Source organism: Brienomyrus brachyistius, chromosome 3 (assembly GCF_023856365.1).
Source record: "Brienomyrus brachyistius isolate T26 chromosome 3, BBRACH_0.4, whole genome shotgun sequence".
Lineage (NCBI taxonomy): Eukaryota > Metazoa > Chordata > Actinopteri > Osteoglossiformes > Mormyridae > Brienomyrus > Brienomyrus brachyistius.
Window position 1 is genome coordinate 35,372,983 of NC_064535.1, and position 27,573 is coordinate 35,400,555.

General features: G+C 48.2%; 1 protein-coding gene across 1 annotated transcript; it reads left to right on the forward strand.

The window, feature by feature from the left end:
• The first annotated feature begins 583 nt into the window (after nt 1-583).
• Nucleotides 584-27,217, forward strand: LOC125738270 (CCR4-NOT transcription complex subunit 2-like). Its single transcript, XM_049007081.1, has 16 exons — nt 584-644; nt 965-1,089; nt 15,125-15,244; nt 19,358-19,430; nt 20,191-20,338; nt 20,455-20,637; nt 20,806-20,885; nt 21,337-21,462; nt 21,779-21,903; nt 22,310-22,430; nt 22,600-22,756; nt 23,868-23,929; nt 24,022-24,071; nt 24,617-24,717; nt 25,474-25,618; nt 25,876-27,217. Exons 1-16 carry the CDS (start codon nt 599-601, stop codon nt 25,960-25,962), a joined length of 1,749 nt encoding a protein of 582 aa, XP_048863038.1. The 5' UTR covers nt 584-598; the 3' UTR covers nt 25,963-27,217.
• Nucleotides 27,218-27,573: the final 356 nt, after the last annotated feature.

Genomic DNA, 27,573 nt, shown 5'->3' on the forward strand with positions numbered 1-27,573 from the left:
CAAAAAAAATTATGAAAATGTAGTAAAGAGAAATATGTGTTCTTATTTGTTGCTGATTTTTAGATTGTGAAATTGTGTCCACCTCACTGTCCTTAGGGAGGTCAGTCCTGCACTGTGTGCCTTTCCAGCCTGAAGCCCAAATGAGCTCCAGTATGAGGTGGTCCCGAAAACTCCCGTCCTGTCCTCCTTCCAAAAGCTACCCTCTGCCTATGTTTTTTCTCTAAGCTGAAGTGGATACTGAGTTTTTTTGCCCTGTGGTTGTTCTGTGGTTTTTGGTTATTCTTGAGTTTATGTTTATCAAATGAGCAAATATAAAAACGTTTTTCTTATAGTATTACTACAATATTGTATTTATTTATTGCATTTTGTAGTATTTATTGTAGCATTGTATTTATGCCATTCGTATCTTTATAAACACTTTAAAGAACCAGCAGACTCACACACACCTGCGACCTGCATCTGCGACCGTCCATCTCCGCATTTTCGGTCTCAAAATACGGAGATTCGTTCGCGGCAGCTTTAAGAAACATTTATTTCTATGCCACTGAATATATAACATATTATAGTATCGATTCACATGGAAGTTAAGCAGCGATAAATGACAGGACGGACAGCCATATGTCAACATGCACCGTTAATACGGGGTAAGCTGGCTAGTTGTACGAAGACCTGAGCTACCTGCATATGGACGACAAATTACCTGATTAATTCATATATATATATATAAATATATATATATATGATTCGTATATATAATGACTCCGCAATCATACTGATTACGTCGATACGTTAAAAAAAATATGTTCGATATATCTAGCTACGGTGCTAGAAACAGCACGGACGCTGAGCAGTTATGTGGCTACCAACAGGATGCTTTTCATTTAAATTATATCAAAACGATACTTATGTAGCAGTATGTCCGTGATTCCTGAAGTAGACATTTGACAAGCATGATGTGCGGTAGCTAATGGCAACGGCAGCCATGTTTCCGAGATCACGAAGGGGTCGGAGGTTAAAGGTCATTACCCAGCATCCACTGTCGGAATACGCCGCCATCTTGGATCTGCGAGGGGAAGAGAAATTAATGCGGTGAGTTTTTTTCCTTCTTCTTCTTATGATTTTCTTCTTAATAATTCTCGGTTCGCTCCGCCAATGGACGGCCGCCCGTAAGAACAGGCGTCGCGGTGGAGTTGGCCGTCCGTGTCCGGGTCGGATGGCGGGACTGAAGACGGACGGTGTCTTTATCGCTGCTGGGTTTTTGTCTGGGGCCGCGGAGGACCGAGGGGAGGAGGCTGGGCCCGAGCAGGCCCGGCCCGCCAGCGCTCACCTAACGGCCGCCGATTTACTCCCGTATTATGGGGAAATCGTTGCCGCTCTGGGCACACCAGCTTCAGCTTGGAGGCCGCGTATACGGCACGGTGGGGTCTGCTGGAAACCGATCTTAGATATAAACACGGCGTAGCCCGTAGCGGTGGAGCGGCCAGTCAGGCGACGGTGGGCCGGCCAGTCCGACACCCTCCTATCAGTCTGCTCTGTAGGAACCCGGAGCCGGCAGACCGCCGGAGTCCTGACTGCTGGACTAACGGCGTCCCGGTTCCCGACGAATTGAGGGGGCTTAAAGAGGAGTGTCCGCGGATCTGACGCCTTTACGCGTCCGGTGACGGAAGGGTTGGCCGGCACCATCACTGCCAACCAGCCGAGCTTCAAAGCCGGCAGGCTCTCCAGGGGGCTCCGCCGCTGCTGTCACTCCGCAGCTGTCACCCGCGCTGCGGTGCCTTTTATTCCTCGATGCGAGTTACCTGTATGGGTGGCTATATGGCCGCAACTAGCAGCCTATATCGAGCTATCGTGGGTGATTGAAACAAAAGTAAAGCCACCCCCGTAAATTACTGGGCAAAAACGAAATCACGGTTCCACCGGAGTTGCTGATCTTTTCAATTAAAAGTGAGCCTGCAGCCGTGTCCCATCAGTTACTGTAATTTAATTTTCTGCCTGGTTGGCATCGCATCAGCCTCTGACGTATCGATAAGCTGGAGTTGTTTCTGTTTTTGTACTTTTACGGTGTGTGTGTGTGTATTTGGCGTGTCGCGGCGGATATGAAGAGCCTCCTGAGCGCAGACGGCTATCCACTTCTGCCTTTACGCACCAGAGGCCTGTCCGGGACGCGGAACATTATCATCATACATAAAGTCCCACTTTTTTAAACAGCCCCACATTGCACTTTTATTAATTCATCCCGTTTAAGCCGTACATGCAGTCTTGTTATTATTATCTTTATTGTTACCTGTGTTGTGTTGATAGTTTAAGCGGAATGAGACTGGGAATATTTTGGCTTTTCATAGATAAAAATAACCATGTCCCAGTTGGTCTTATGGTTAATACTTTTATTTCTATCATTATAGTCTGGAATAGAGGTCAAAAATGTCAAGTAGTTTAAGATCTCCAGGTTTTTTTCTTTGAAATTAGTCGTTTTGTATTTTCAGTTTACATTACATTACCGATTTTGAATCCAAAAATGTGCATTATGATTTAACTCTGTGGTTTCATATAATCTGCTTCGTCTGAGAACAAATTTCATAACCTTTTCATAATTTCATTTTAAATTATTTTTGCACAAACATTAGTTATGATGTTATAGTGGAGTGAGGTTTGACAGGTCGCTGTTTTCAGGGGAAATCCTTAGAAAGAATCTTTGTGTGGCTGAAATGTTTGCTGTCCTGATTAAATATGGTGCTAAGACTGGCATCAGAAACTAAAGAGCCGCAGTTTTCTCCTGTTTCCTGCTCGGGGGCAGAGATTCTTTCTTATTGGTGGGACATGAACGTTTGACACGGTGTTCCTGGCTTTGGACATATGACTGGTAGTTAAAGTTTGGGATTAACAACACTGCAGCAAGTTAGTACTATATCTGAAGCGAATGCTGTCAATGAAGTGGGTTATTGAAATGCATGAAAAGATGCTGTCCCACATTTCAGCACTGTACCATAATATGATCTATTCCCCTGCCTTTTCCCTTTTATAAAGCATATTGCCATTACAGCATTTGGCCCTCACTCTCTCAGAAGTGTAATGGAACCCATTTTTATTAAAATGAACCGCTAGCAGGAATGTACTGGCTCTGGTCATTTCTTCAGAGCGCAGTTACTTAGCACATTTGAGGCCATACCCGTGTTTATTGTGGCCGTGCTGCACTGTTTCCATCCTGTGAGGCAACTTTACTAGACATGAATTTGAAGCTGTTTTTTTTTTTTAGTTCGTTTTGTTAGAATTGCTGTGATTAGGGTTGTGGACGTGACACGCTGTGCGTAAGGTTATTGGGGAAAGCCTCTATTTGAAGACTTACGTCAGCTAGTTCATACGTCTGAGAACAGAGCTAATGTCGAATAATGTACACTAAGCTGGTCCTTAATAGGTATAACACCTAATAGGGAAAGGCTTGAGGTTCAAGTGTATGAGAGAGAAACAGTGGTTGAGTTTGTAGCCTTAGACATGAACAGGAGAGAGGGAGTGGCTCATTTGAAATGAACATGGTCACCTGACTCCCAACGTGCCCCCTCCCCTTCTGCCTTTAATATTCAAGGAGTATTTGCTTGACATGATCCTAGAATTGTAAGCAAAATATCGTGTTTCCACCCTAAAGTGCTTTAGAGTATGTTGTTTTTTTATCAGTTTCTTGCAGCTAAAATTTATTCTGTAGAAAATGTCTTAATGAGCAGGATCTAAAGTATGAATTCTGAAATGGGTGCCCCCATTGTAGCGGGGATCGTCCTGGGGCACAGAGGATGCCGACTGTGTCGGCATTGGGGCACTAACTGTGAGTCGCTTTCTGAGCATCCTACTGTGGGATTATATTCAAGAGGAGAGACTATTGTTGAAATGTGGGACAGATTGTTTAACAGCATGTCTTAATGTTTCTTTGGAGTAACAAAAGTATGTTTGTTTGTGTCGGCCAAGCCTGAGGTTCTAGATGGATTGCTGTCTGCAGCCCACGTCATGTGTGTTATGAGCCGGATAGTGACAGTGCTGTTGAATTGGGAAAGCTGTGTGTTTTATGGCCCCATCCTTTAGTGTTTCTCTGACTCGAGAACAAACTGTCCTCACTTCCATTAAGCAACGTTGTCATTCAGATTCTGAAGCCTTTCATTCATAGAACCAGCACAACCGCATAATGTATCATGTTCGTCCCCACATCCTATAAAGCATCCATCTGCTGAAGTAACCAGATCACTGCTGGGGCAAGTGCTGTTTTCACATTATGCATTTTGTGCAGCTTTCTCTCTCTCCAGCTCTGACTATTTGCCGTTAGTGATTATAAACACAGGACGTATAACAAACGACAGATTCACCAGTGTTCCCATTGGCTAACACAGGGCAGCAGTGACGTGTGTCTTTCTCTAAAGGTTTATCGGCAGTTAAAAAAACAACAAAAACAAATGAACACCTTTTTTAATTATGCCATTTCCCTGAGTTGAGGAATTGAGCATCTCGATTACTCAGCAGTGATTGGTCTTGGCAGGCAATAGTGAGAGTATGCATTCCAAAAAAATCAGCTTTTAAGATCCCGCGTTGACCCTGAAAGCCCGTGTTGAAGTCCCTGAGTACAGTCGCCAGCATTTTCCTGCAGGATTATCTGACCTCGGCTAGCGTTTTATCTGATTAGCCCTGTCAGGTGTGTCAGCCTGGGCCCGGCTTCTACAACGCTGGAAAACGGGTGAGAATCTGTCAGCTTGCTTTTGCTTCACCCGCTGCCTCCAAACCGCACTGTGACGGCCCTCCCCAGCTCCCAGCATGATGCTTTCTGCCTGCAACACTCAAATCAGCCATCCCCATCCCTCCTGAATCATATAACGCGCTCAGCACTGTAGCTCTGTCAGTTGTGTAATGTGTGATGGAACAGGAAGCATTATCCCTCCCCAGGAATTGTTGTTGCCAGAGTTAGTCTGATTGCTTTGCATAAGAAGGGTGTCCTTGTTACTGATGGATTAGTAAATATTAACATTTTGTCTAGGTCTGGGTGAGTTTGACCTAGCAAAAAAGTATTAATTGTCTAATAAAGTATTTGTGTCTAATGCACTGAAAATGAAGCATGATTATCGCGACTTCTGCTTCGTTTAGCCTACCTCCATTCAGCAGACCTCCCGGTGTCTGCAAGACTGAGAAGTGTTCCTTTGGGACTTCGAATGCAAAAATCTGCTCTTACATAAAGATATGTCTGTTTAAAGCATTGGTCCATCGAATAATTTAAGGCATGTTGGGAGAATGATTCTTTCGTGCTATAGATGAACTGGTTGCAATTTTCTTGGCCGATTCTGATTTCCAATTTTTGTGCAGAAGTGACTCATTTTCTCTCATTTAAACAAGTCTCAAAATAAAGAGCTTCAAATAACAATGACTTGAAAGTTAGTTGCTGTACATCTGGCTTAATCTGACATATTTTACTTTACCACACAAGAGCAGGTGCAACAGATTTGAATAACAAAACAAATGTTAGTTACTTATGTCATTTCTCAGTTTGTTTAAATTCACCACATAACACAACATTGACCTTTTTCACTTTCTTTTCTTTTATACTCATCTTTAAAAAGTCCATAGGTTACCAACCTCCAAATAAAACTGAAATGTACTCTACTCTTCCAAATAATAATAGGTGCGGGGTAATATTAATACCAACATCGCATGTTATGCACATGCAATTCTTACATTGCCAGTAAGCCCAGTCTTTTTCTTACCTTCATACTGTTCGGACATTGTAGCGCAGGGGATTAAAGTTTCGCGAAACATTTTTACAGCCTTAGCTACCCGGTTGCATTTCTCTTATTGGCACCTGATGACTTCAGTGTGATGGTCAGTAATGTGGATGGACGTTGCCTTTCGAGGAATGATGGTTCTGAATGGTGAGAAGTCGCAGAATGCTGACCTTTGTATTTATGTGCTCCATGAGGGCCCACTCAAGAAGATCTTGAAAACTGCACAAATACCCCTATTATTGTCTGCAGCATGTAAATAAGGCCATTAGATTGTATCAGAGCTGCTGTTTTTTAGCTACTTAACAGCCGACTGAGACTGAGAAGGAGGATGGTCATATCATGGCTGGGTATCTCCAATGATTTCCTGAATTTATTCAATTACAATTTACAAGGTCCCAATTCCATTTGATCTGATTTAATATCTAATGTGAAGTTAGTCATCTGTATAAATTCGGTATATCCTTGTGTTTATTTAATTCCATTAGCGGAGGGCACCGTGTGTGACGGTTTTGGTATATTGTGGAATTAGTAAGTAGTTGAAGTTGCGGTGAAGAAAATAGCCCGGTATTCGCAGTACCCTTTAAAAAAAAGAGATATTGTGATAAGGTAAAAAGACGATGATAGTGTTACTTTTTGCTGTTTAAACATTTATTGGATGTAAGAATATGCTAAATTTATGCAGTACTAACTTTTGGGTATCACAATACGCCTCTAATATTTTAAGTGTCCAACCAAACTGATTATGATAAATATATTTATCATACCTTTTAATGCCTTGTATTTGAATACTTGACGTTTCCTTGCTGCAAAGGGCTTTTGGTGCTGAATGTCTGTGGTCTGCTTTCCCTGAATCTCCCCTACTTGCTTTGTCCAGGATTGTACACATATGTCCGGAAACGACTGCAGTGTGTGGCCTGTGATATTGGTACAGATTAAAAAAGGCCTGGCTGTATGCCAGGCCTCGCGTGTCTCCCTTCTTACTAGGGCTGCCACTAATGACTATTTTTCTCTGGATTAATCTATAGACTATTTTACCAATTAGTTGATTAATCTAAACGGTTCATTTTCCTCCAAAAGTCAAACAGGCCATTTAAGTTAATTTTATTTTGACAACAAACTGTATGTTATTGCAGGGCTTTAGGTACTGGACGCCATTATACGGACATTATTTTCGCCCACAATTCAATAAGCAAATTAGCAGCATGCATGAAATAGTAATGAGATGCATGCTGTAACGCCCAAAAGTTAGTAACCTGTATAAATTCGGCGGATCCTTATGCCTGTTAAATTTGGTTAGCGGAACACCACATGCTGCTGTTTTGGCAATTCGTCCACTGTTTTGGCGGTGAAGGAAGCGGCTGCTCAGCATCTTCTAAAAGAGGAGATATCGTGGGTAAAGAAGATAAAAGGATTTGGTGGTGTGGTGCTACTTTATGCAGATTAAAGTCAGACACCTTTTTTTGTAAATATACTTTTCATTTTTATTTCAGTTCACGAATTACTTTCTTTTGTTTAGTGTCCACTTTCGTTTCAGTTTTAGGATACGATACTAACATTGGTCCCAACGGGTCCAATGCGCACGAACACACTCTGACACCATCAATCCATGTAGAATAGGCCCAGATTTTAGCCTAAACATTATCTCAAACACTTATTCAAGGAGATACTGTAGCAGGCAGAAAACTTTATGGCGTAAATAGCGTATTTAGTAGCTACAAAGCCAAAAGATATTAAAAAGCAGTGATTGGTGATTTGAATAGACGACACTTATGGTGGTTTTGCTTATTCTGGAGGTTCAGAATAGTGCCTGTGTGTTTTCTCTTCAGATACTCCTTCGTCTTGCTGTGTAGTGGTGCCATCAAACTGTAAAATCACCTTTTTGGTTTGTGATGATTTGAACTATTAATAATTACGTAGTGATATTAAAGGAAACCATTTGTTAGAATGAATTTAAACATTTTTAGAAATCATAATGGTAATTTCATAAACGTCATTCTTAAAGATGCGTCGATTTTAAATATTGATGTTGCTGCATTTTCAGCATCGCCGTCATTGATTACGTCGGCTAATCACGGCAGCCCTAATTCTTACCCATATGTAAATTTGATTGGCTACATCTCTGGTTTGCTGCTATAATCAGCTTTCCTTGCAGTGCTGCAGAGCAGCTGGCTGTTCATTTCAGTTTCCCATCCCGTCTTTGTGCCTGTGTCAAACCTGCACCCAGTCAGCTCTCTTGCACCTTTTATTATACGTAGTGGTAGTACTTTTGTAAGGTTTTTCAGTCCAACAAAGGAATATCTAATGCGGCTCCATATTGTTATAAAATGTGTATCTGCTATTGCAGGAGCTCTGGGTCGCTTATTGAAATTATAAAACACTACTTTCTGTGAAGGCTGACATGAGAAGCTGTCGGGTGATCGGCTGGAAAAGTGGCAGTCACTGGAGCTGATCACCCTGATTGCTGCACCCTGCTTCAGTATGCTCTGCAGCCTAGCACCTTCCAGGGTGTTTGGATTAGCCTCTAAATCGGCTGTTGCAGAGTTTCCCATCCCAGTCCTCTGGGACCTCCAGACAGGCCCTATTTTTGCTCCCTCCCACCTTCCATCCAATCAGGAACGCCAAAACCTGGTACAGGTGTTTTGGGAGCTGGGTGAAAGAAAAAAATGTGGACTGTTGTATGAGGGTCCCTGAGCTCTGATTTGGGCAACAGAGAAATGAAGGTCTAGTGCCACTCAGCAGGTCATTTTATAGACTGCTTGTGAACGAACTATAAAAATATAGAATGTGGTCCAGGCGTGCAAGGTACAATTTGGCAGGTGGTATTAGTCGGATAGTTATACCCTCGATCCATACTTTATTCACAAGCTGACAGAATGGTTTTCTACTGGATGGCTGTGCTAATTGGCCAAATTAGATCATATGTCTCTACAGGGTCTCTTTCTTGTGTAATGTATTTGAAAAACAATTCCTTGTGAGCTATCACCATGGCGAGCGAGGTGGGTGAGGATAGTGACACGTCATTATGGCCATAGACGTTTTATGTGAAGTATTAGTAGAAGAACGTAAGATCACAATTTCTGTGAAAAGTAGATCGTGGACATCTTCAAGATCGATCACAATAGACGATTGTCAGATTGCCCACCATTAATTCTGATTATAGATGGTAGAAAATGTTTATATACAGTTTTAGTTTGGCTACTTTCTGACTTCCGGTTGCTTTTCCCTTGGCCAATGAACGAATGTGGTTCTCTTGCATTATTGAGCGGCGCCTCTGCGTGACATCACTCCCACTTCACCGAGAAAAGGTTGGGGAAGAAACCGTACGTAGGGTGTCACACAGGAACTTTTGTGTGATGTTCAGAGACACTGAAAGGAACCGTCCTAAACTAACTTTGTCAAACATGTTACTTTGTTCTATTTGTTATGACTTATATCTGACTTATAGCCAATATGTTGTTTTTTTTTTTATTCGTTAACAACGGTCCTAACTATCTCAAAGCTGGGTTGGCAGTCATATAATCATTGTGACAGGACTATGCTCCAATAACGTAACACAGGAATTTTCCCTCTACTTTGTACACATGCCTTTGGAATCCTTCGACACTTGTGAATACTGTAACAGAACAGCAGTACAGTAACACCTACGTGCTGCCGGCAGCGGGCGGCGGCTGACGTTACAGTCTCAGTGGGCCGTTGCCTTTTTTTGTAGCTGACCGGTCCCCCTGCGCATGGTCTGCCAGCCGCCCTGTCAGGTACTGGCCCTCGGCAGGGTGGCGGGCGCACGGGCCACACTGGGCAGCTGGAGCTTTTCTGAAGAAAGGTCTCCAATGATATCTCCTTTTTGCTGGTGCATATGGCGGCTTGGATACCGCCGCCACCAGTCCCTGGGATATCAATTTAGAAATGCAGTAGGCGTATCTCCGCCTCTGTTCTGGGGCTTAAGCTGCACGCAGAAGTACGTGGGCTTTTCAATGGAGAGTGGGAAGAAGAGAGAGTGGGACTCCCCGGACACCAGCTGTATGTGTTGGAGCACCGCGCTTTTGTAATTCAGCCTCCTCTGACACTTTCGTTGTCTTTCAGCAATATTTTACCTGGAATTGCATGTGTGTTGTTGGGTATACATTTGCACCCCATGCAACCTCATTCCCAGTCTCCAGCAGACTAATCATTGCAGTATGGTTGTTGGCTTGTTTGTGGCTCTCTCCTCACTTGGCGTAATTGTTGTGGTTGGTGTTACACGGTCCAGAGCTTTGTTTGCCGTTGGAGCTTACATAGATCTTTGTCATCCTATTTTTCAGTGGACGAACTTGCTTGTGTGTAATGGCACTGGTGGAGGGCGTCATGGGAAGTTGTATTTCTCTGTCATGTTGCCTTTGTTAAGAAGCCCAGTAGGTCCTCTGAGGAGCACATGCAGGTGTATTGCTCTTGTTCACTGTGCCGCTGGTGTTTGGATAGAAGGTGGCTCTCCACTTCGCTCAGGTACCCACTCCCTTCTTCTAGAGCAGCCGGAGCGCAGATGCACACCGCAGTCTGACAAGACGGGGCTTGACGTTATCCCATGATCCACTCTCTCTGGACTTAGCTCCGAGAGGATCAGATGTGCCGCACATTTATTTCATGACTGATGCTAAGAAGAGTCCAAATGAGATGGCGTACCTTTTGTTTTTTAGAAGTTAACTTTTTAACTTTTCACCAGGGTACTACTTTCCTCATCTCCGAAACCCAAGCGCACACCTGTAGCCTTGTGATATACGCCCACACGCTTTGGCACTGGCCTTTCTGGCCGCTCTGGGAGCATTGGTTGTAAGGCCAGAGCCATCTAGCACAAGGCAATGCCCGTTTGACCAGATCCCCCCCATTCTTTTTCTCGAAAGCTCTTTGTTACCGTGCCTAGGGGTTGAACCTATAACCTCACGTAGTCAATATCTAATTTTCTGTGGCAGTCAGAGAAGGAAGGCCCGACAGTTTGTCGCTGTCCTAAGAACGACCTGTGCTTATAAGTAGGGTCTCACCTGTCAGTTTCCCCCCTCCGGTGGGGGCAGGGTGACTGCCTTTCCTGATCGGCATCATGGGAAGCCGCATCTGGAGGCAGATGGAAGGGAAATAGCTGATTTTTGAGTTAGACCCACATAGGGGCTTTAATGGCCTATGACTAAAGTAACCTTTTCTTGACTGAGCTTCCTATTCCCAAAGCTTTGATATCCTTGTCAGACCACAAAGCTGACAGTGGCAAGTAGCACCCCATGGATTATTTACAACTGATTGCAAGCTGGTCTGGACCCTCTCTGAGTGATTTCATTCGCTGCCAGAAGCATGCCTCTGTTTCGGTTCTGTGTGTGTGTGGGGGGGGGGGGGGGCATCTCTGCATCCTTGGGTATCCTTCTGCCGCATCTCTACAGGAGGTCTCAGAGCAGATTGGTTTCCCTCTAGGGGTCGCGCATGCCCCCCTGCTCACCACCCCCACATGCCTTCCTTTGCGACAGAACCTGTGTGCAGGTGGCTCTTCCAGATGCGGGATGTGCGGAATTTGCTGCGTTTATCAATACAGGCTGGTTTCTTTGCACGTTAATAAAATCCTGAATTTGAGTGAGACCCCCGTCATTGCATACACAGGAGGGTGTGTTGTGGGTAAAACAAAGACGTATGATTATTTAATGTGGATAGGTCCAGTTCCCATCACTCTGAATTAGAGAGAAACCAAAGCCGCAGGATGTGTTCCTGTTCCAGGTGCGGTGCATGTGTTGGCTACGAGTCGGCCACCTGCTGGATTACTGTCTTTGCGGTGTCCCCTTATGTCTCCTAACCAAAAGGGGCATCACAAGGCATGTGGCATTAACTCTCCTTCTGCAAGTCTCTCCTGTTGAGTGCTTTTTCACAGCCCCTTTGAGTCACCTTATTCAGGGGGTTGGGCGCCAATCCATCATAGCACTCGATGTTCTCACTGTTGACACTGTAGCACGTAGGTCAGCAGTGAGATGCGTGGCCCCGCCTAGGGTCTCCCACCGCTATCTGCATCGGCCGGTTACAGACCACCGACTGCTTGGCATCATCATCTGCCATGAGGTTGCAGTTTTATTTATTCGTGTTCTTGGCGAAAGCATTTCCTTGACCTCTAAGTCAACTGAAAAACAAACAAGGAACTGAAAGGGGTGTCCATCACAAAATGGGAGCGTCGTAGGTAAACAAAACACAGCACAATTGGTTTATGTTGAATGTTTTGTTTATCTCTTGATAGCCGTTGGAAGTCATGATCGTCATTTGAAATCAGAATTTGAATAATTGCCCAGATCGAGTGGACCCGTTACCTGCACATATTCTTCATTCTGCATTTATCAAAATGTCCATGTTGCGCCTCCTTTCATGACATGGGATGAGCTCCCCTCTTCTGCTGCAAGATCTGGGTCAGCACATTGCTGTCGACTTCCCGCTGTGCCGGGTAAGCCTGGAATCCAGTTCGTCATGTGACCTGGCTGTAGGGGATGAGCCTCGATTGTGGATCCTCCAGAGCCGGCTGTTGGGTGGCAGCTGAGTACATCGATGTCAGTATCATCATGTAGCATGAATCCTGGCTGTAATCGGGCTGCGTTGGCCTCTCCCATGAGTGCGACCTGTGAGTGTTGAGGAGTACGCTGTGGCATAAATAGGAATTAATCAGCACCCCCTGTGGGCATGCCTTTCATGCGTGTCGGGCTGGGAGTCTGCTGCCTTCAGAGATGAGCCTCACCCGTAAATGCTGTCGGATTGCTTTAATTTAGCACCAGAGCGATGACCAGTGGGACTGTGCTACGCAGACTGGCACTCGACACGTGCTGTGTCAGCAGCCTGCTTTGAGCGGCTCTAGTGCAGCACAGAGACCCCAGTGGGACCCCACACCTGCCAGATACACAGAGCCATAAGGAGGGAGCAGGGATCGGCTCCTATTCCGTCTAGGAGTGATGGTCAAGCTCTGGGCGGATGTTAGACAACCTTCAGTCACAACTCCGTATTTAGCGATAAGAATTAAGAGACCGTTGGTGGGGAAATAAAGGGGCTGTTATGTCAGTCACCAGAAAACCCACAAGCGTGAGCTGGCAGAGGTAATGCATCCCCTTGAAGTGAGACTGAGTAGCTGGTCTGGCTTACTAGCTGTTCAGGGCTTAACAGGGGCTGCCAGACACAGCATCACACAAACCCGTGCAAGGAGCCTGTTGTGATTATTATCCTTGTTTGACGCTGTGTGAGGAATCCCAAATTGTCATGCAGTTGGTGCATGGCGCTTGCCTCTTGTCTTTGACCTGGATTTCCTGCCGGAGGCCCGGAGGCCCTCGGAGTCCCCAGAGCTCGTTTTCCCTTCGGCCTGGATCCACGTGGCACCGTGCAGATGGCCTCATTGTCTGCCCTTGCACGCCCCATTATCTCCTCACCCCATCCCACATTGTGGAGCTACCATTCAGCGCTAAAATCCATCCGGCAGAGGTCAGGAGACGGCTTCTGTCCCGTTGGCTTTTATCTGTGACGCTGGTCTGGAGGTGCTTGGCTCTGGGACATGCTGCTGAATTTAATGAGTGTGGGAGCTGCTGGCTTTTGACAAAGTTCAGACATCAGCATCTGGGTGCAGCGAAGCGTGAACGGCGAAGTGGCATATGCTGTGTGGCAGTGTGTCCGCAGATGTGTCAGCCCTCTGCAGTGACTAAGCAGTGGAGAGGGAAGTCCTTTGTTGTGCTGCTGGTTGGGGGAAATGCTTGGGTGTCCTTTAACTTAGGATTCTGTGTTGTGATGTCAGTGTTTTGGTAAAGCTTGTGTGTCACTGAGCACCAAAGGCGCTTGAATTATTGAAAATAAGTAATTGTGTCAAATCGAATAGAGCTGGTCCAAAAAAGTTTTTTATGGTTCGACTCATGCTTAAGCAGCGTTTCTCCTGCTCTGGTGGGAATAGTGTTAAAAATATTATGAATGAAGGTTGAATGACAGTGACAGGGAGCACCTTTCTATATTCTGGAGTAAAATGCATGTAGACAGAGAACCTGGTGTGTTAAGAGAGTGTCTTCCGGGCTGGGGCCCTGAGCTGAACCTGTGTCTCATGCTTTTGGTATGGGGGATGGCAGCTGCGGATGGCAGCGTCTATGCGGGGGCTTGGCAGCATGCGATTGGCCCGTCTTGTGGCGCATCCCGTTGTCGTGTCTGATCCGTATCCTGTCCTTTTGCGGGAACGGTCTGTGTGAGAGAGCCTGCATGAGCAGATTCTGATTTCTTTACTGTGGACATTTGTCATTGTTGTTAAAATCCACACAAAGGTTTCTGCGCAGCCTTCTTGTGGTCTCCCACAAAGGAACCATGCTGGCATGCACTGCAAAGCCAGTCAAAAACTAAATGCGGATTAAAAGGATTCCTATTGTTAAAGAATCGTTGCATTGATCCAGATGAGAGCTGGGTGGGTGTTCTGCTCTTATTATGAATGTGAAGCTATATGGAGCTGCGGTCTTTCTGTGCACTGCACGGGGAGCTGGAAAGAAACGATTAAACAATAAGGTCGCCCCATTTTATAACAACAAACTCTAGTCATTAGCTGTCAGTCTGGTCAAGCTAAAAGTGGCTGCAGTTTTTAGTCAGCGAGTGTCTTTAAATTGTCTCACTTGTGGTCTTTGTTAGCCTTAGTCACTAAATAAAATTGAAACGTAGCTTGATATAGGTTTTAACCACTGGGGAGTGATGTGGGAATGAAAGTTTGTGTACCAGCAGCGGGGGGGGGGGGGGGGGAGTCACTGTTGTTCATTTTTCTGGATCTGTCTTAAAGCAGGCCATTTTCCTCCATCCCTCTGGTCCCGACTTTCGCAACTCATCTTGCCTAGAAGTGAAGTGCCTGAAGGATTCAGTAGCTCCTTCATCTGACAAGATTCGTTTAATTTGTTTGAGGTTTTCACTACATCATCAGTGCAGTGATGATTCTGCTTCTACTGTTTGCTGACACAAGCACCCGACAAAGAACCTGGACTTCGTTAGAGAGATCCAGCCCCTGACCTGTGATTAACATGCATGCAGAGTTAGCCAGTTAATTGGGCTAGTCTTTGAAATAATTTTACACAAGCAAATAAAACATGTTTTTCCATTTCAAATGGTGGTGTGAGTATTTCGGAAGGTTAGAACTTGGTGATTAGTGGGTTTGTTCCTTGTGGTACCGGATTTCTGAACAGAACCGCAAGGAAACCAAACACCTCACAGAGGTGTTTGGTTAAATGCAACAGCAGGGCTGCTTGTCTGCCTCTCGGGCCCCTTATTGACCCTGTAGCCCCCTGAGATTAAATGACTTGTGACCTGTGTTGATTTTGCTGGGAGGGGCCTCAGCCATTTGAGTGACTTGACTGACAGCCAGTTAAACTTGTCTCCCTTTCTTCTTGCAGGTGACAAACAGCATGTTTAGTGCAAGAAAGAAGTTTTTAGAGGGGGTCGAAAGCGACTTCCCTGATGAAAGCATGTACTACGGCTCACAGTCGATGTTTCCACATCGATCGGAGAAAGACGTAAGTGCCGGCATGCTCTGACCTTCCCAGTCGCCCTTCAGCCATCCCTCTGGTGCTCTGAGCTTCCCAGTCGCCCTTCAGCCATCCCTCTGCTGCTCTGACCTTCCCAGTCGCCCTTCAGTCATCCCTCTGGTGCTCTGAGCTTCCCAGTCGCCCCTCAGTCATCCCTCTGCTGCTCTGAGCTTCCCAGTCGCCCCTCAGTCATCCCTCTGCTGCTCTGAGCTTCCCAGTCACCCTTCAGTCATCCCTCTGCTGCTCTGACCTTCCCAGTCGTCCTTCAGTCATCCCTCTGGTGCTCTGAGCTTCCCAGTCGCCCCTCAGTCATCCCTCTGCTGCTCTGAGCTTCCCAGTCGCCCCTCAGTCATCCCTCTGCTGCTCTGAGCTTCCCAGTCACCCTTCAGCCATCCCTCTGCTGCTCTGAGCTTCCCAGTCGCCCCTCAGTCATCCCTCTGCTGCTCTGAGCTTCCCAGTTACCCTTCAGCCATCCCTCTGCTGCTCTGAGCTTCCCAGTCGCCCCTCAGTCATCCCTCTGCTGCTCTGAGCTTCCCAGTTACCCTTCAGCCATCCCTCTGCTGCTCTGAGCTTCCCAGTCACCCTTCAGCCATCCCTCTGCTGCTCTGAGCTTCCCAGTCACCCTTCAGCCATCCCTCTGCTGCTCTGAGCTTCCCAGTCACCCTTCAGCCATCCCTCTGCTGCTCTGAGCTTCCCAGTCACCCTTCAGCCATCCCTCTGCTGCTCTGAGCTTCCCAGTCGCCCCTCAGTCATCCCTCTGCTGCTCTGAGCTTCCCAGTCACCCTTCAGCCATCCCTCTGCTGCTCTGAGCTTCCCAGTCGCCCTTCAGCCATCCCTCTGCTGCTATGACCTTCCCAGTCGCCCTTCAGCCATCCCTCTGCTGCTATGACCTTCCCAGTCACCCTTCAGCCATCCCTCTGCTGCTCTGATCTTCCCAGTCGCCCTTCAGCCATCTCTATGCTGCTCTGATCTTCCCAGTCACCCTTCAGCCATCCCTCTGCTGCTCTGATCTTCCCAGTCGCCCTTCAGCCATCCCTCTGCTGCTCCGACTCTTAGTGGTGGTTAGATCTTCCACATACAGCTGTTTTCACTCTGGTCCTCCTGCCCCACAAGCCGGCTGACACCCTGTGTTTGATAAGTGATACTGTGAAATTAGTTATACAGATCATGAAAGAAATTTTGCATGTTTAAGCTTCTCATTTTGGCTGTTAATGGGATGATAGCGTATGGAATTTCCAAATGCAAGTTGCAGTTTTCTTGTTTGCAGTAGGCTGGTCGGTTTGCTATGGTCAGACGTACATTTTGTTTCCTACAAGATGAACTGCCTGCTGTTATACAGCTACTTTCACATAATAATCTCGGAGCTACATGCCCCGAGTCTGTCCTTGTCAGGCAGGCTTTGAAGATCACTAGCTTCGACTGACTTTGGGTGGTTTCCTCAGTCACAAATGTTAGCCACAAATGTTAGCCAACTTGGCAGTTTCTGCTTGGGGCTCTGACGATTTGCAGCCTGACCTGTGAATGCTGCACTCGGTCCCCGTGCATGCACGGAACGTCGCACTTAGGCTCTGTGGTTGTGGAGGTGCATCAATAAGTGCTGCGCAGAACTCCCTGCCGAGCGGTAAGGCTGGGGTGGTGGGGTAGCTGGTAATCTGGCAGGTTCCTGGGCTGCTGCGTGCTCAGCCTGAGATTCCTCGAGTGTCCTTTGCATATTGATCGAGTTTGAACTGAGTATCTAAACCATTTTAAGTATGGTGTTTTAGATTAAAAACAGCTTTTATAAGGGAGAAGAGTGTAGAGTGAGTTACTTCACTTATTGTTAAGGAAGTTGTGTCTGTCCCGCTGTAACACACACACACAGACACACACACACACACACACACACGAGTGTAGCAGGCCTCTTCTGATAACCCAGTTAAAAAACACTATCACGATGAATATAAACGTCTAGGTCAGCCATCTGGCAAAGCTGCCGGGGAGCTCGTTACTGAGCCGGGTGCTGGAACGGCTCCGGGCCGGCCTGCAGGGGGCAGCATGAATGCTGTTGGGCACTCGCCCGTTTTGGGGCTACCCTGAGCTTAACAGAAGAATTGTGTGCAGGGGACCCTTTAAATCAAGGCTCCTGCAGGTCTCTCCGCTCAGCTTGCCTGGCCCTTTTTAGGAGACCTGCTTTCCCTCGGCACGACCCCTCTGCTGCCTGCTAATCACACACTTCCCATGACCTGCAACCCCTAACTTTTAATTAGTACCTAGCTTTCCTGGCCAAACAGGCACACCGTTTGACACAATTAACCCACCGACAACGGGGCTTGAGACGAGCCAGGCGCGGGTATGTGCGCACGCTGGCTGAGAAGTGCTTCCTACCAGCTGAGTCTCACTGTCCCCCCCCCCCCCCCCCCCCCCGATTTGAGCCCATGCCGAGCGGTTCATTTTCTGGAGTTCCATTAGAACTGACCCCCGGCCAGATGCATCTTTTTAAGCTAAATTTAATTTCTTGGAAACGACGGGAGCACGTCCAGACAGCGATTTGTTGGATGAATGTGTAATCGTGGGACTTGGGAGGTGTTTTAATCACGGAGATGGAGGGGGCAGAATGTCGGAGCGGGCCGCACTGTCTGGCTCGTATCTCCAATTGCTGATCGGTGGATCCTGCTGATTGGCCCCAATAGCTAATCGCAGCGGAGGCTGTGTGGCCCCTGTAGCCCTGGCTGCAGATCTGACCCGGGACAGCTGCTAGGTCACGATGCCAAAGTCTCCCTCGCGCCCCCATTTCCTGTCACCCTGTGTTACCGGCATCATGCCCACGATCAGCCCGCCCCCTGTCCCACTCTGCCTCCCAAAGCCTCCTCAGGGAAACCTTCTCTCTATTAACCAGCAGATCGATGGAGTTCCTCAGGTCTGACTTGCATGTGTAATTAATGAAGGGCCCCATAGGATCCCCCCCCCTCAGCTCGTCAGCCAATCGATCAGGGCTTTACAGGATACACTGATGAACCTGCTGCCTTACTAAATGCACTTACTCTGTCCTTCCTAGTGACAGAGCTATGACCATATTTAATTAGCCTTACCTGGGTGACTAATGTCACTGTCATGGAGCAACAGGACACTGTAAATGTGACTTGGCCGCCAGTCTCTGCCACACGGCCTTGGTCCTCTGAGTTCAGGTTCTCTGCTGCCTCTCGTTACGGTGTTTACCGTCCTCACCACCTGATCTTGTTACGGCAGCTGGGCGAGGAAGGAGTCTCCAGTCGTCTTCACCTGATGTAACCTCAGCGTGATGTGACACTTACGGCTTGCCGTACCTGTGTTGCCATGGTAGCTGGATGCTTATAGCTGTGCCAAATGCAGTGCAGTGCCCAGCTGGTTGTCATAGTAATGGGGTAAATATGAACCTGGAGAAATGCAACTCACCCATGGCTTTTCTCGCACCAGAAGCCGCTGTCTGAAGGTGGTTTCATATCATTTCATATCATCGCGTGTGAGACTGTGTCTAGGCCCAGAGAGGCCCCATGCCTTCAGCCCTTTGGCCTTGTCAGATGTCCCTTTTCCGTGCTGCACCTCAGAATTGCTGTGCTCAGTGATCTCACATCTCCCAAGTTGTGGTTTTGCGGTCTGGAGGGGAAGGGGAGACGGGTGATTCCCTGTGGGGCCTCACCCAGTGCTGCAGTTTAGTTTCTGCTGTTTTGGCTGGTTTCACGCCCTAGAGAGACTCCTGTCCTCGTTCTGGAGGTTGGAAGAACAGAATGAATGACAGTTGCATGCCCTCTCCTGTCTGTCCTTTCATCTGAGGGGGCTCTCAGGCACCGTAACGCCTGGATGAATCTCTAGGTGCGACTTCTAAGCCGCTGGGTTGATGTTCATTGTCCTGCTGGTACTGCTGCTTTTTGAAAACGCTTTTATGTGCTTTCATTGGTCTGTCTCTTTGAGCTTCCTGTAGCCTCGTGCTTAGGTGTGTGCGCGTTTTCCCGTCGCCTCTCTGTTGGTGTGGGGAATGTTGGTCTCTTTGGTCATGTGCGTCCGATGGACACAGGTCCAGGCGTCCCGTGACTTGTTGCTGAAAGCCTGCTCACTCTTCTCTCGCTGTCTGCTGCTCTCTTCCAGATGCTGGCGTCTCCATCGCCTTCGTCATCGGGTCAACTGTCCCAGCTTGGTGCAAGTTTATATGGACAGCAAAGTAAGCCCCGCCTCCCACTCACCTTGGGACTTGCCGCCATCCTGCCGTGGGGCCTGCAAGGCCCAAATTACGGGGCGATGGTGCCAAATCTCCTGGTTCCTGTTCGCTTCTTGGATCATGCATGGGTGGTAGAAAAGCTGTAGGTTCCTGTTGGAACCTATGAAGGGTTGGGGGGGCATTTTGAAAGCTTCCCCAGTTTTAATTTGAGCGATTTCTCACGGGGAGTCCCCTTAAGGCTCTCTGGCCCTTCATGCACTGTGGTTAGAAATGTTCTTCTCAGATGTGGTTGTTGTTTTACGCTCCTTGGGGATGGGTAGGGCTGTTCCCGTAGTTACATTAAAGCCCCCCCCCCCCCCCCCCCGGCAGCAGGGTCTCTGAGCAGAGTGCCTGCCACTAACATAAGCAGAAGCATAGCTCGTAACCACAACAACCCCAAGGATGTGATACTGGCATCACCCCAGTTCAGGGTGTCGTGGGGTGTGCCTGCCACCCCTAAGCTCGTACTCCATGCCGGGTACTTCTGGAATAATTAGCAGGCCCTTATCCTGCAGTGATTAGGGAGGCTTAATTACAGCAGAAGTAGCGGCAGTCTGATTATGGGTTCAGTAGCAGAGAGCCGTAAACAGGCGTGTTAGTTTGCATGCCTGGGGAGCGAAAGCAGGTCACGGCTGCGGTTTTCGGACACTGGGACGCCGCCACAGTGCTCTGTGAGCGAGCGTGGAGCCCCGGACCCCCACCTGAGTGCGTGTGCGTGTCACAGGTGCCCTCAGCTTCCCCATGAGAAGCATGAGCAGCAACAACCCTCAACTGAGCCGAAGTATGACGCAGGGGAACCAGCTGCCGGGTCACGTCCCCCCTACGACGGCCGTGCCCACCCTGTCCCTGCACACGCCGCCCTCGCCCAGCAGGTACGCCGGTACCCAGGGTCAACCCCAAAGCTGCCTCCAGAACACTCGCTGTAGGACGGTAGTTATTCTGGACCAGTCTGCTCCTGAACCTAACCCACCATCCGGCCTTTTCCCAGGGGCATCCTCCCCATGAACACGAGGAACATGATGAACCACTCTCAGGTGAGCCAGGGCATGGCAATGACGGGCAGGACCAACAGCATGGGCAGCTCGGGGCTGGGCAGCCCCAACAGGAGCTCCCCCAGCATCATCTGCATGCCAAAGCAGCAGGGCTCCAGGCAGCCATTCACCATCAACAGGTGGGTGTGTCCCACCTCGCTTCCCAGCATGCACCTGCAGGGCGCAGCTCTGAGCAATTATTGAGTGTGGCCATTGCCCGACCCCCAGAGCCACCTCGGGGTCGAGGTCTGTCTGCTACCCCGCCTTGTCGGGTGTTTAATCCTACCTCTGCCTGTCTCTTGTTGCAGCATGTCTGGGTTCGGAATGAACAGGAATCAGGGATTTGGGATGAACAACTCGTTATCGAGTAACATCTTCAATGGGACAGGTGAGCATATCTGCGTCTTCCTGCGTGGCTCTCGGACGTGCTTTTGAAGGACCCCAAAGTTAGCCGTCGTTCCTTCTGCCTGAATACTTAATCAGGCTTGATTGTTGCCGATTAAATTCGCACTGTGATTTCAGTTTTGAGGTTGAAGGTTTTTTTTTTTTTTTTAATTATGTTGAAAAAGCACCTTTGATACGTAGCTTTTCTTACCTGTCCCTTGGTGTCACAAGAAGATCATGAGGTCACAGCTGAAGCCACTGTAATGTTTGCTGTAGTAGTGAGGTCACACGGGTCAGCCTGCTACACACACAGATGCCGATTCGCTGACCCTGAGCTGCTGTCTGCTGCTTGCTTGCTCTATTTGTTTAGAGTTCCTATGAGTCGCTTACATCGGGGTCGATTTAGGTGTTGGATATTTCGGTTCCCCACCCTAATATTTCCCCTACCCTTACAGACGGTAGTGAAAACGTGACGGGCTTGGACCTCTCGGACTTTCCGGCGCTGGCGGACAGAAGTCGAAGGGAAGGCAGTGGCAACCCAACGCCGTTACTCAACCCACTGGCTGGGAGGGCTCCTTACGGTGTGTGACGCGGGCCTGGATCCTCGTATCGTCACCACTCCTCCCAGTTGTCCTTGGCCATATCAGACTGACAGCAGGCTTTAACTGGAACTCTCAGTGCACCTAATGTTACAATAGCTGTTTATCTGGCTTCTCTTAATGCCTAAATTGCTGTGTGAATTTGTTTCATCACCAGTCTTTTCATTCTGCTAAAGCAACACGGCTGGATCCAAACTCCCAGATGACCTGTCACTGGTCGGAAAGAATTTGGGAGGGTTTCTACGGCCTGGCCTCAGTCCTTGCCCACGGTCCTTAGATAAAACTCTTCATCTTCCAGTTGGTATGGTCACAAAACCGTCGAACGAGCAGTCCCAAGACTTTTCCATCCACAATGAGGACTTCCCTGCGTTGCCTGGTCCCAACTACAAGGACCCAACGTCGAACAACGATGACAGCAAATCTGTGAGTACCGTCAGAGAGACTGGGCGATGCTCAGGGTCTTTGTCTTCATTGTTCTTTGTTGCCGGACTTTCATAAGCCAAGCGAAGTAGTGAAATGTCATGAAAGTCTGGGGAAATGCAGAACTAGGTAACAGATTAGATGACGATGTTCACCCAGTCATGGTAGCAAGAAACCCCATGATAGATTTGAGGTGTAGAAGGAGGGCTTAATCCATCTGATCTTTGTGGGTTTGTAATGGGTCGAGGTGTTTCCTCCAGTCTCAGCATCTTCTTCTAGTCAGTCATGGTTCTTTTATTGCTAAGGGGGAGAATGGCCGGTCAAACTCCCTGTCTCTTTTGGCTCCCATCATCCAGTCCATCCAGCTGTCACCTTCCCTCATAGCTCTGTTTTGTCTGTCATTCCTCAGAATTTGAACTCATCAGGCAAGAATTCCTCCAGCACAGACGGACCCAAGTTCCCAGGAGACAAGAGCTCAACGGCGCAGAACAATAACCAGCAGAAGAAGGGGATCCAGGTGTTACCTGATGGTGAGTTCCTCAGAGATTGAGCGACTTGAGATCGTGCTGCGGTGTCATGCATGGCAGGAAATGGTTTGTTGTTTACTTTTTTTTTAATTTGGAAGTATTGGAGGTTTATGTGAACTACTTTTGGATTGAAGGTTTCCCCTACCTGATGACTCTTTGGACCGCCTTTCAGGTCGGGTAACGAACATTCCCACTGGGATGGTGACTGACCAGTTCGGGATGATCGGGTTGCTAACGTTCATCCGGGCGGCAGAGACGGACCCGGGTATGGTGCACTTGGCGTTGGGCAGTGACCTGACAACACTAGGACTGAACCTCAACTCCCCAGAGTAAGAAGGGCCTTCGTTCTCCCTCTGTTACAGGGCACAAAGGTGCAGGCTTCGCTTCTCCTGCTGGCTTATCCATGCACTCTGTCCATTGGCCTTCAGACTGATGATCCAGGGACACATTTGTAGCAGGGTACGCTTTGGACAAGATGACAGTCCTTCACAGGGCTCTTGCGCATTCACACGCCTGTGAAGGAAAACCTTGAAAACCCAGGAGGAACCTGCAAATTTCTCATACTGAACTGGGCTAGGATCAGACACCTCCCTTGGGGCAAACCATCACGTTGCTCGGAGCAGTAGATTAGTATATAGCTTTTGTGTGTTGGTTTCTGGTCGATAGTGTGGGGTCTGAGGAGCCGTATCCAGCACATGAAGGGTCTGCCATGAAATGCCTTCAGTTCCTGCTGAGCCTGAAGCCACTGATACCCAGCGACCTCTGCTCTGTTACGGATCAAGTTTGTTAGTGTCGGGCTCCGTGACCAATTGCACTTGGCAGCATGGACCAGCTCTGCTTATCTGCGTGTGCTTCAGTACACAGGAAATGGACCTCGAGCCGTGTCTGAATGACTCCTCTATGTGGCACATATTGATTCGGCTTCAGTTCTCATGGTTTGGTGCCTCTATTAGACGTCGTTAAAGCAGCCTCTGTAAGGCAGGTCTGTAGGCTTGCTGCCCTTTTGTATCGTAATACATATTTTAACTGGAAAATGCTGGTGGGATAAAACTAGCTATCAAGTGCTTTCTGGAACCTGCTCCTGTGTTCAGCCTTGGGTGGTGGGTGTTTTATATTACATACTGTGAAGTATTTATCTACATAATCTGCATTGCTCTTGGTTGTAGTAGTGAAAGCTTGCCTGCCTTAATTTACGCATCATGTCATCCAACAGCACAGTAAGTTTCACACCTAGTTCCAAAGCATCTGGTGATTAGCCAATTCTCAATACTTGTGGACCTTTTCCCCTTTTTCAGTGAATTAAAAGTGTCATTTAGTGTTTTATAGTAAAATTGGAATGTCTTGAGGTGTTGTCGGGCTACTTTGGGGTTCCAGATGGTATAACGCCACGCTTCCGTGCACAGCCCGCGGGCTGACTCTTCCCCTCTGCTCCTCCCCCAGGAATCTGTACCCCAAGTTCGCATCTCCGTGGGCGTCAGCCCCGTGTCGGCCTCAGGACATCGGTAAGTGTCAGGCAGCGTGAGGACGGGGGGCCCCAGGACAGGCAAACCGCCTCTGCATGCTAACTGCTGGTATGTCTCTCTCTCGCCGACAGACTTCCACGTTCCCTCGGAGTACCTGACCAACATTCACATAAGGGATAAGGTAGGTGCTCCCCCATTGTCGTTATGGGGAGGAGACAGGGTCAAGGCTGGTGCTGAAGCTGGCCGCTGTTGGTGTGCGTAATCGTTTGTTCTTCCGGAAGTTCGCTTGCTAGTCTTGAAATCAAAACCGATGACTGGTTGAATTAAGATTCCTACTGACTGAAATTGCCTGCCAGTTCCTTGGGTGAACGTGAAATGTCTCCAGCTGCTTCAGGTAAAAGTGAGGGATTGTCTAGATTCAGCTGTAAAGGACCAAAGCAACCATTTGTTTCAATAACAGACTGCAATCTGGAAATTTCAGCAGGGGACTGTCATTGAAAATCCTCTGGTAACATGTATCCGTTTGTGTTGTTCAGTAACCTGAAATTGATTCTTTTTCATTTGTGGGAGTTTATGGTGCAGATTGTCAGATAAGGGGTCTATTACTGTTAAGTGTAGACTTAGAGATGAGCATGACTGCCGTTGGCTGTATCTGTACAGCTTCATTGTTCTCCTGAAGTCCAGATGAATCCACTGGAGGTGCTGACTGTCGTTTCGTTCACACAGCTGGCTGCAATAAAGCTGTCGCGGTACGGTGAAGACCTGCTGTTCTACCTGTACTACATGAATGGAGGAGACCTTCTCCAGCTCCTGGCGGCCGTAGAGCTGTAGGTACCCAGTGTCGCTGGGGTCTGGGTGCCTCCGCTGCCACGGCCCAGCTTCTGCCAGCGTTAAGCCCTTCATCTGGGTCAGAGGGACCCACAGCATCGTCCTTGGAGTTTCTGTAGCTTAGCTGGCCCGTTTGTCTTGGCGCCTGCCCCGAGCAGCGAAAGCAGATAACCCCCGCATTTAATCTACAGCAAACATGCACTCATGCGGAGATGCCAGAGTATGAGATTATCCACGAATCTCATTTCAGCTCCTGCTGTGAAACGGTCCGGCATTTATAAATATTTAAGTCCGCACTCTGCTTTCGGAGCTGTAATATGTGCTTCCAGAATAGACCGATTACAAACATGGATACTGTCCTCGACCGTAGGTGTCCCTGCCGTACTCTGTGTCCCAGGTTAGAATGTACAGTGCCCTGTGCCTATGGTGGAGAAAACTGACTACGTCAGGCTCCTCCGTCCAGTCTCATAACCAAGGTTGTGTTATATGTTCATCTCCGGCCGAACCTGAATCCTGCTCTTCGGCCTCGTGACGGCGATTCAGTTTCGAAGTTTGCTCTGCCAAGGTGATGTGACAGAGGTTTACATTTTTCCATTTCATTCAAAACCTTGGAATATTAACCATTCACCAGCATTTGTGAATCAGGTTCCCGTAAGTAGGAGACCGGCTGGGTGGACCCTGAAAATTAAGGGCCTAGTGTAGCAGACTCACTCTAATGAAGCCACTTCCTGCATTTGTGTCCTTTTGTGCCTCAGCTTTAACCGGGATTGGCGGTACCACAAGGAGGAGCGGGTGTGGATCACGCGGGCGCCCGGCATGGAGCCCACGGTGAAGACCAACACCTATGAGAGGGGGACGTACTACTTCTTCGATTGTCTTAACTGGAGGAAGGTGGCTAAGGTAAAGCTGCTGGGCTGAGGCTCCGCCTCTGCAGAATGTGCACTCCGTGTTCATTGGTGGACAGTCTGGGCACCGACCAATCAAAGCCTGTATTTTGAATGTGGAGGCAGTATACTTTGTGATTGGCTCCCACTCTTTCGGTGCGCTTCATTCTTGTACAGATCCTTATGTGCTCGTGTCATGGAAGGTCCTTCCTGGCCCTCCACTTGACAGGGCGGGGGGCACTAACTTCAATGTTGTGGTTATCGGCCTTCCAGGAGTTTCACCTTGAGTATGACAAGCTGGAAGAGAGGCCACACGTGCCGTCGACCTTCAACTACAACCCAGCGCAGCAGGCCTTCTGAAGGACTTCCCCGTTCATGGGGTATGGCTGTCTGGGCCCGTCGCCCACCGACCCCCCCCCCCCCCAGGCCTCGGCGTGGCTCGGGCACCCTGGTTTTTATTCCTCGAGGATCTGGCAATCGACTTTGACGGGGGGGGGGGGGGGGGGGGTCTTTGGGCTCCTGCCTTTTCCAATTATGTGCTGCCCAACACCACCAACACTCATCTGACTGTCCTCCCTCATGTCTCATTTTTTTGTTTGTGTTTTTTTTTCCCTCCCACCCCGTTAAAAAGCATGGCAGCTGTCATACAGCGTGCTCTCTGTGCAGAACAAGGTTGACACTTAAGTTTCCAGTGTTAGGAGAATAATGGGGGGCAGGGGGTGGCGCAGCAACGAGCAAAGGGACAGGAAAGAAAACTTGTTTATTGTAGCACTGTTCGCTAATAAAAACACAAATGTTTGTGCATTTTTTATGTGAAGACACTTTCCTGAGATTTCATTTTGAAAAGTAAGCAGCCTCTACTTTTGTCTTTCACCTCTCCCCCCTTTCTGAAATGTCTCGTTACCCTCCTTTTTACTCCATGCCCCCCCCACACCCGCCTCATTGTTCATGTGTTTCCCTGACAGATTTTTGTCAGCCTAGGTTCAACGAGAAGGACTGTTTTATCGAGCGTCACCGCCGCGCCCCCCCCCCCCCCCCCCCACCCCCCACGGGCTCGCGGTCTTCCTGCGCTTCGTTCCGGATTGAGCGAAACACGGTCCAGCCTTTGTTACGATTTTGTAATAAACGTGTACATTTTTTTAATTTTTGGACATCACATGAGTAAAGATATGTATGTACGATTGTGTATATATTATATATATATATGACATCTATTTTGGGGAAAAGCCCATAAACCAGCCGTACCTCGTTTTTCGGAGGTGTGCACGGACGCAATACGTGGACAAAACGGGACATTTCTGGAGCTGCTGGATGGGTGGGGGGGCGGGGGGGCTGGTGCCCTGCGCTCCTTCACTCCTTCGCTTTCCGAGACGGCGACAGAAACGCGAGGTTCGAAGGGCCAGACTTGCAGCGGAACGCGGACATCCATACCCAGGTGAACGACTCGGGATCTGAGGAGAACTGAAGCATTTCATTCTGGCTGTTTTAAACGGCAGCATTTCATAGGAAAATGAAAACCAATAAAAAAAAATGACGATAAACAGATCAATCTTGTATTTTCTGACCACGTTCCAGTTTCTTCTCTTTGTAATAAAGTAGAAAGGCTTCTCCTGAACGCGTGTGGAGTCTGATTTCAGGGGCCCTGGAACTGACTGGGAGTTTGGATTTAGTTTGAGCCCGTTAATGACTGGTACCCTGTCAGTTTGGCACCTTGATTTTCATTGAATCTAGGAAACGTTGCCGGTATCTTTCAGTTTACTGAGGAAATTATTTGGTTTTGAGCGCTCACCACAAGGTCAGTATATTCAACTTTTGTTTTTGGAAACCGTTTTGTTGAAGCGTGTTCAGCTGTGTTGTGTTGTGGTGTTCAGTCTTGTCAGGATTTCCAAGTTGTTCCCTGTGGTCTCTGTCTTCACAGCCCTGTCCTTCAAGGTTCCCTTTTCGAACTCTGGCTCATCTTCACTTAAAGGC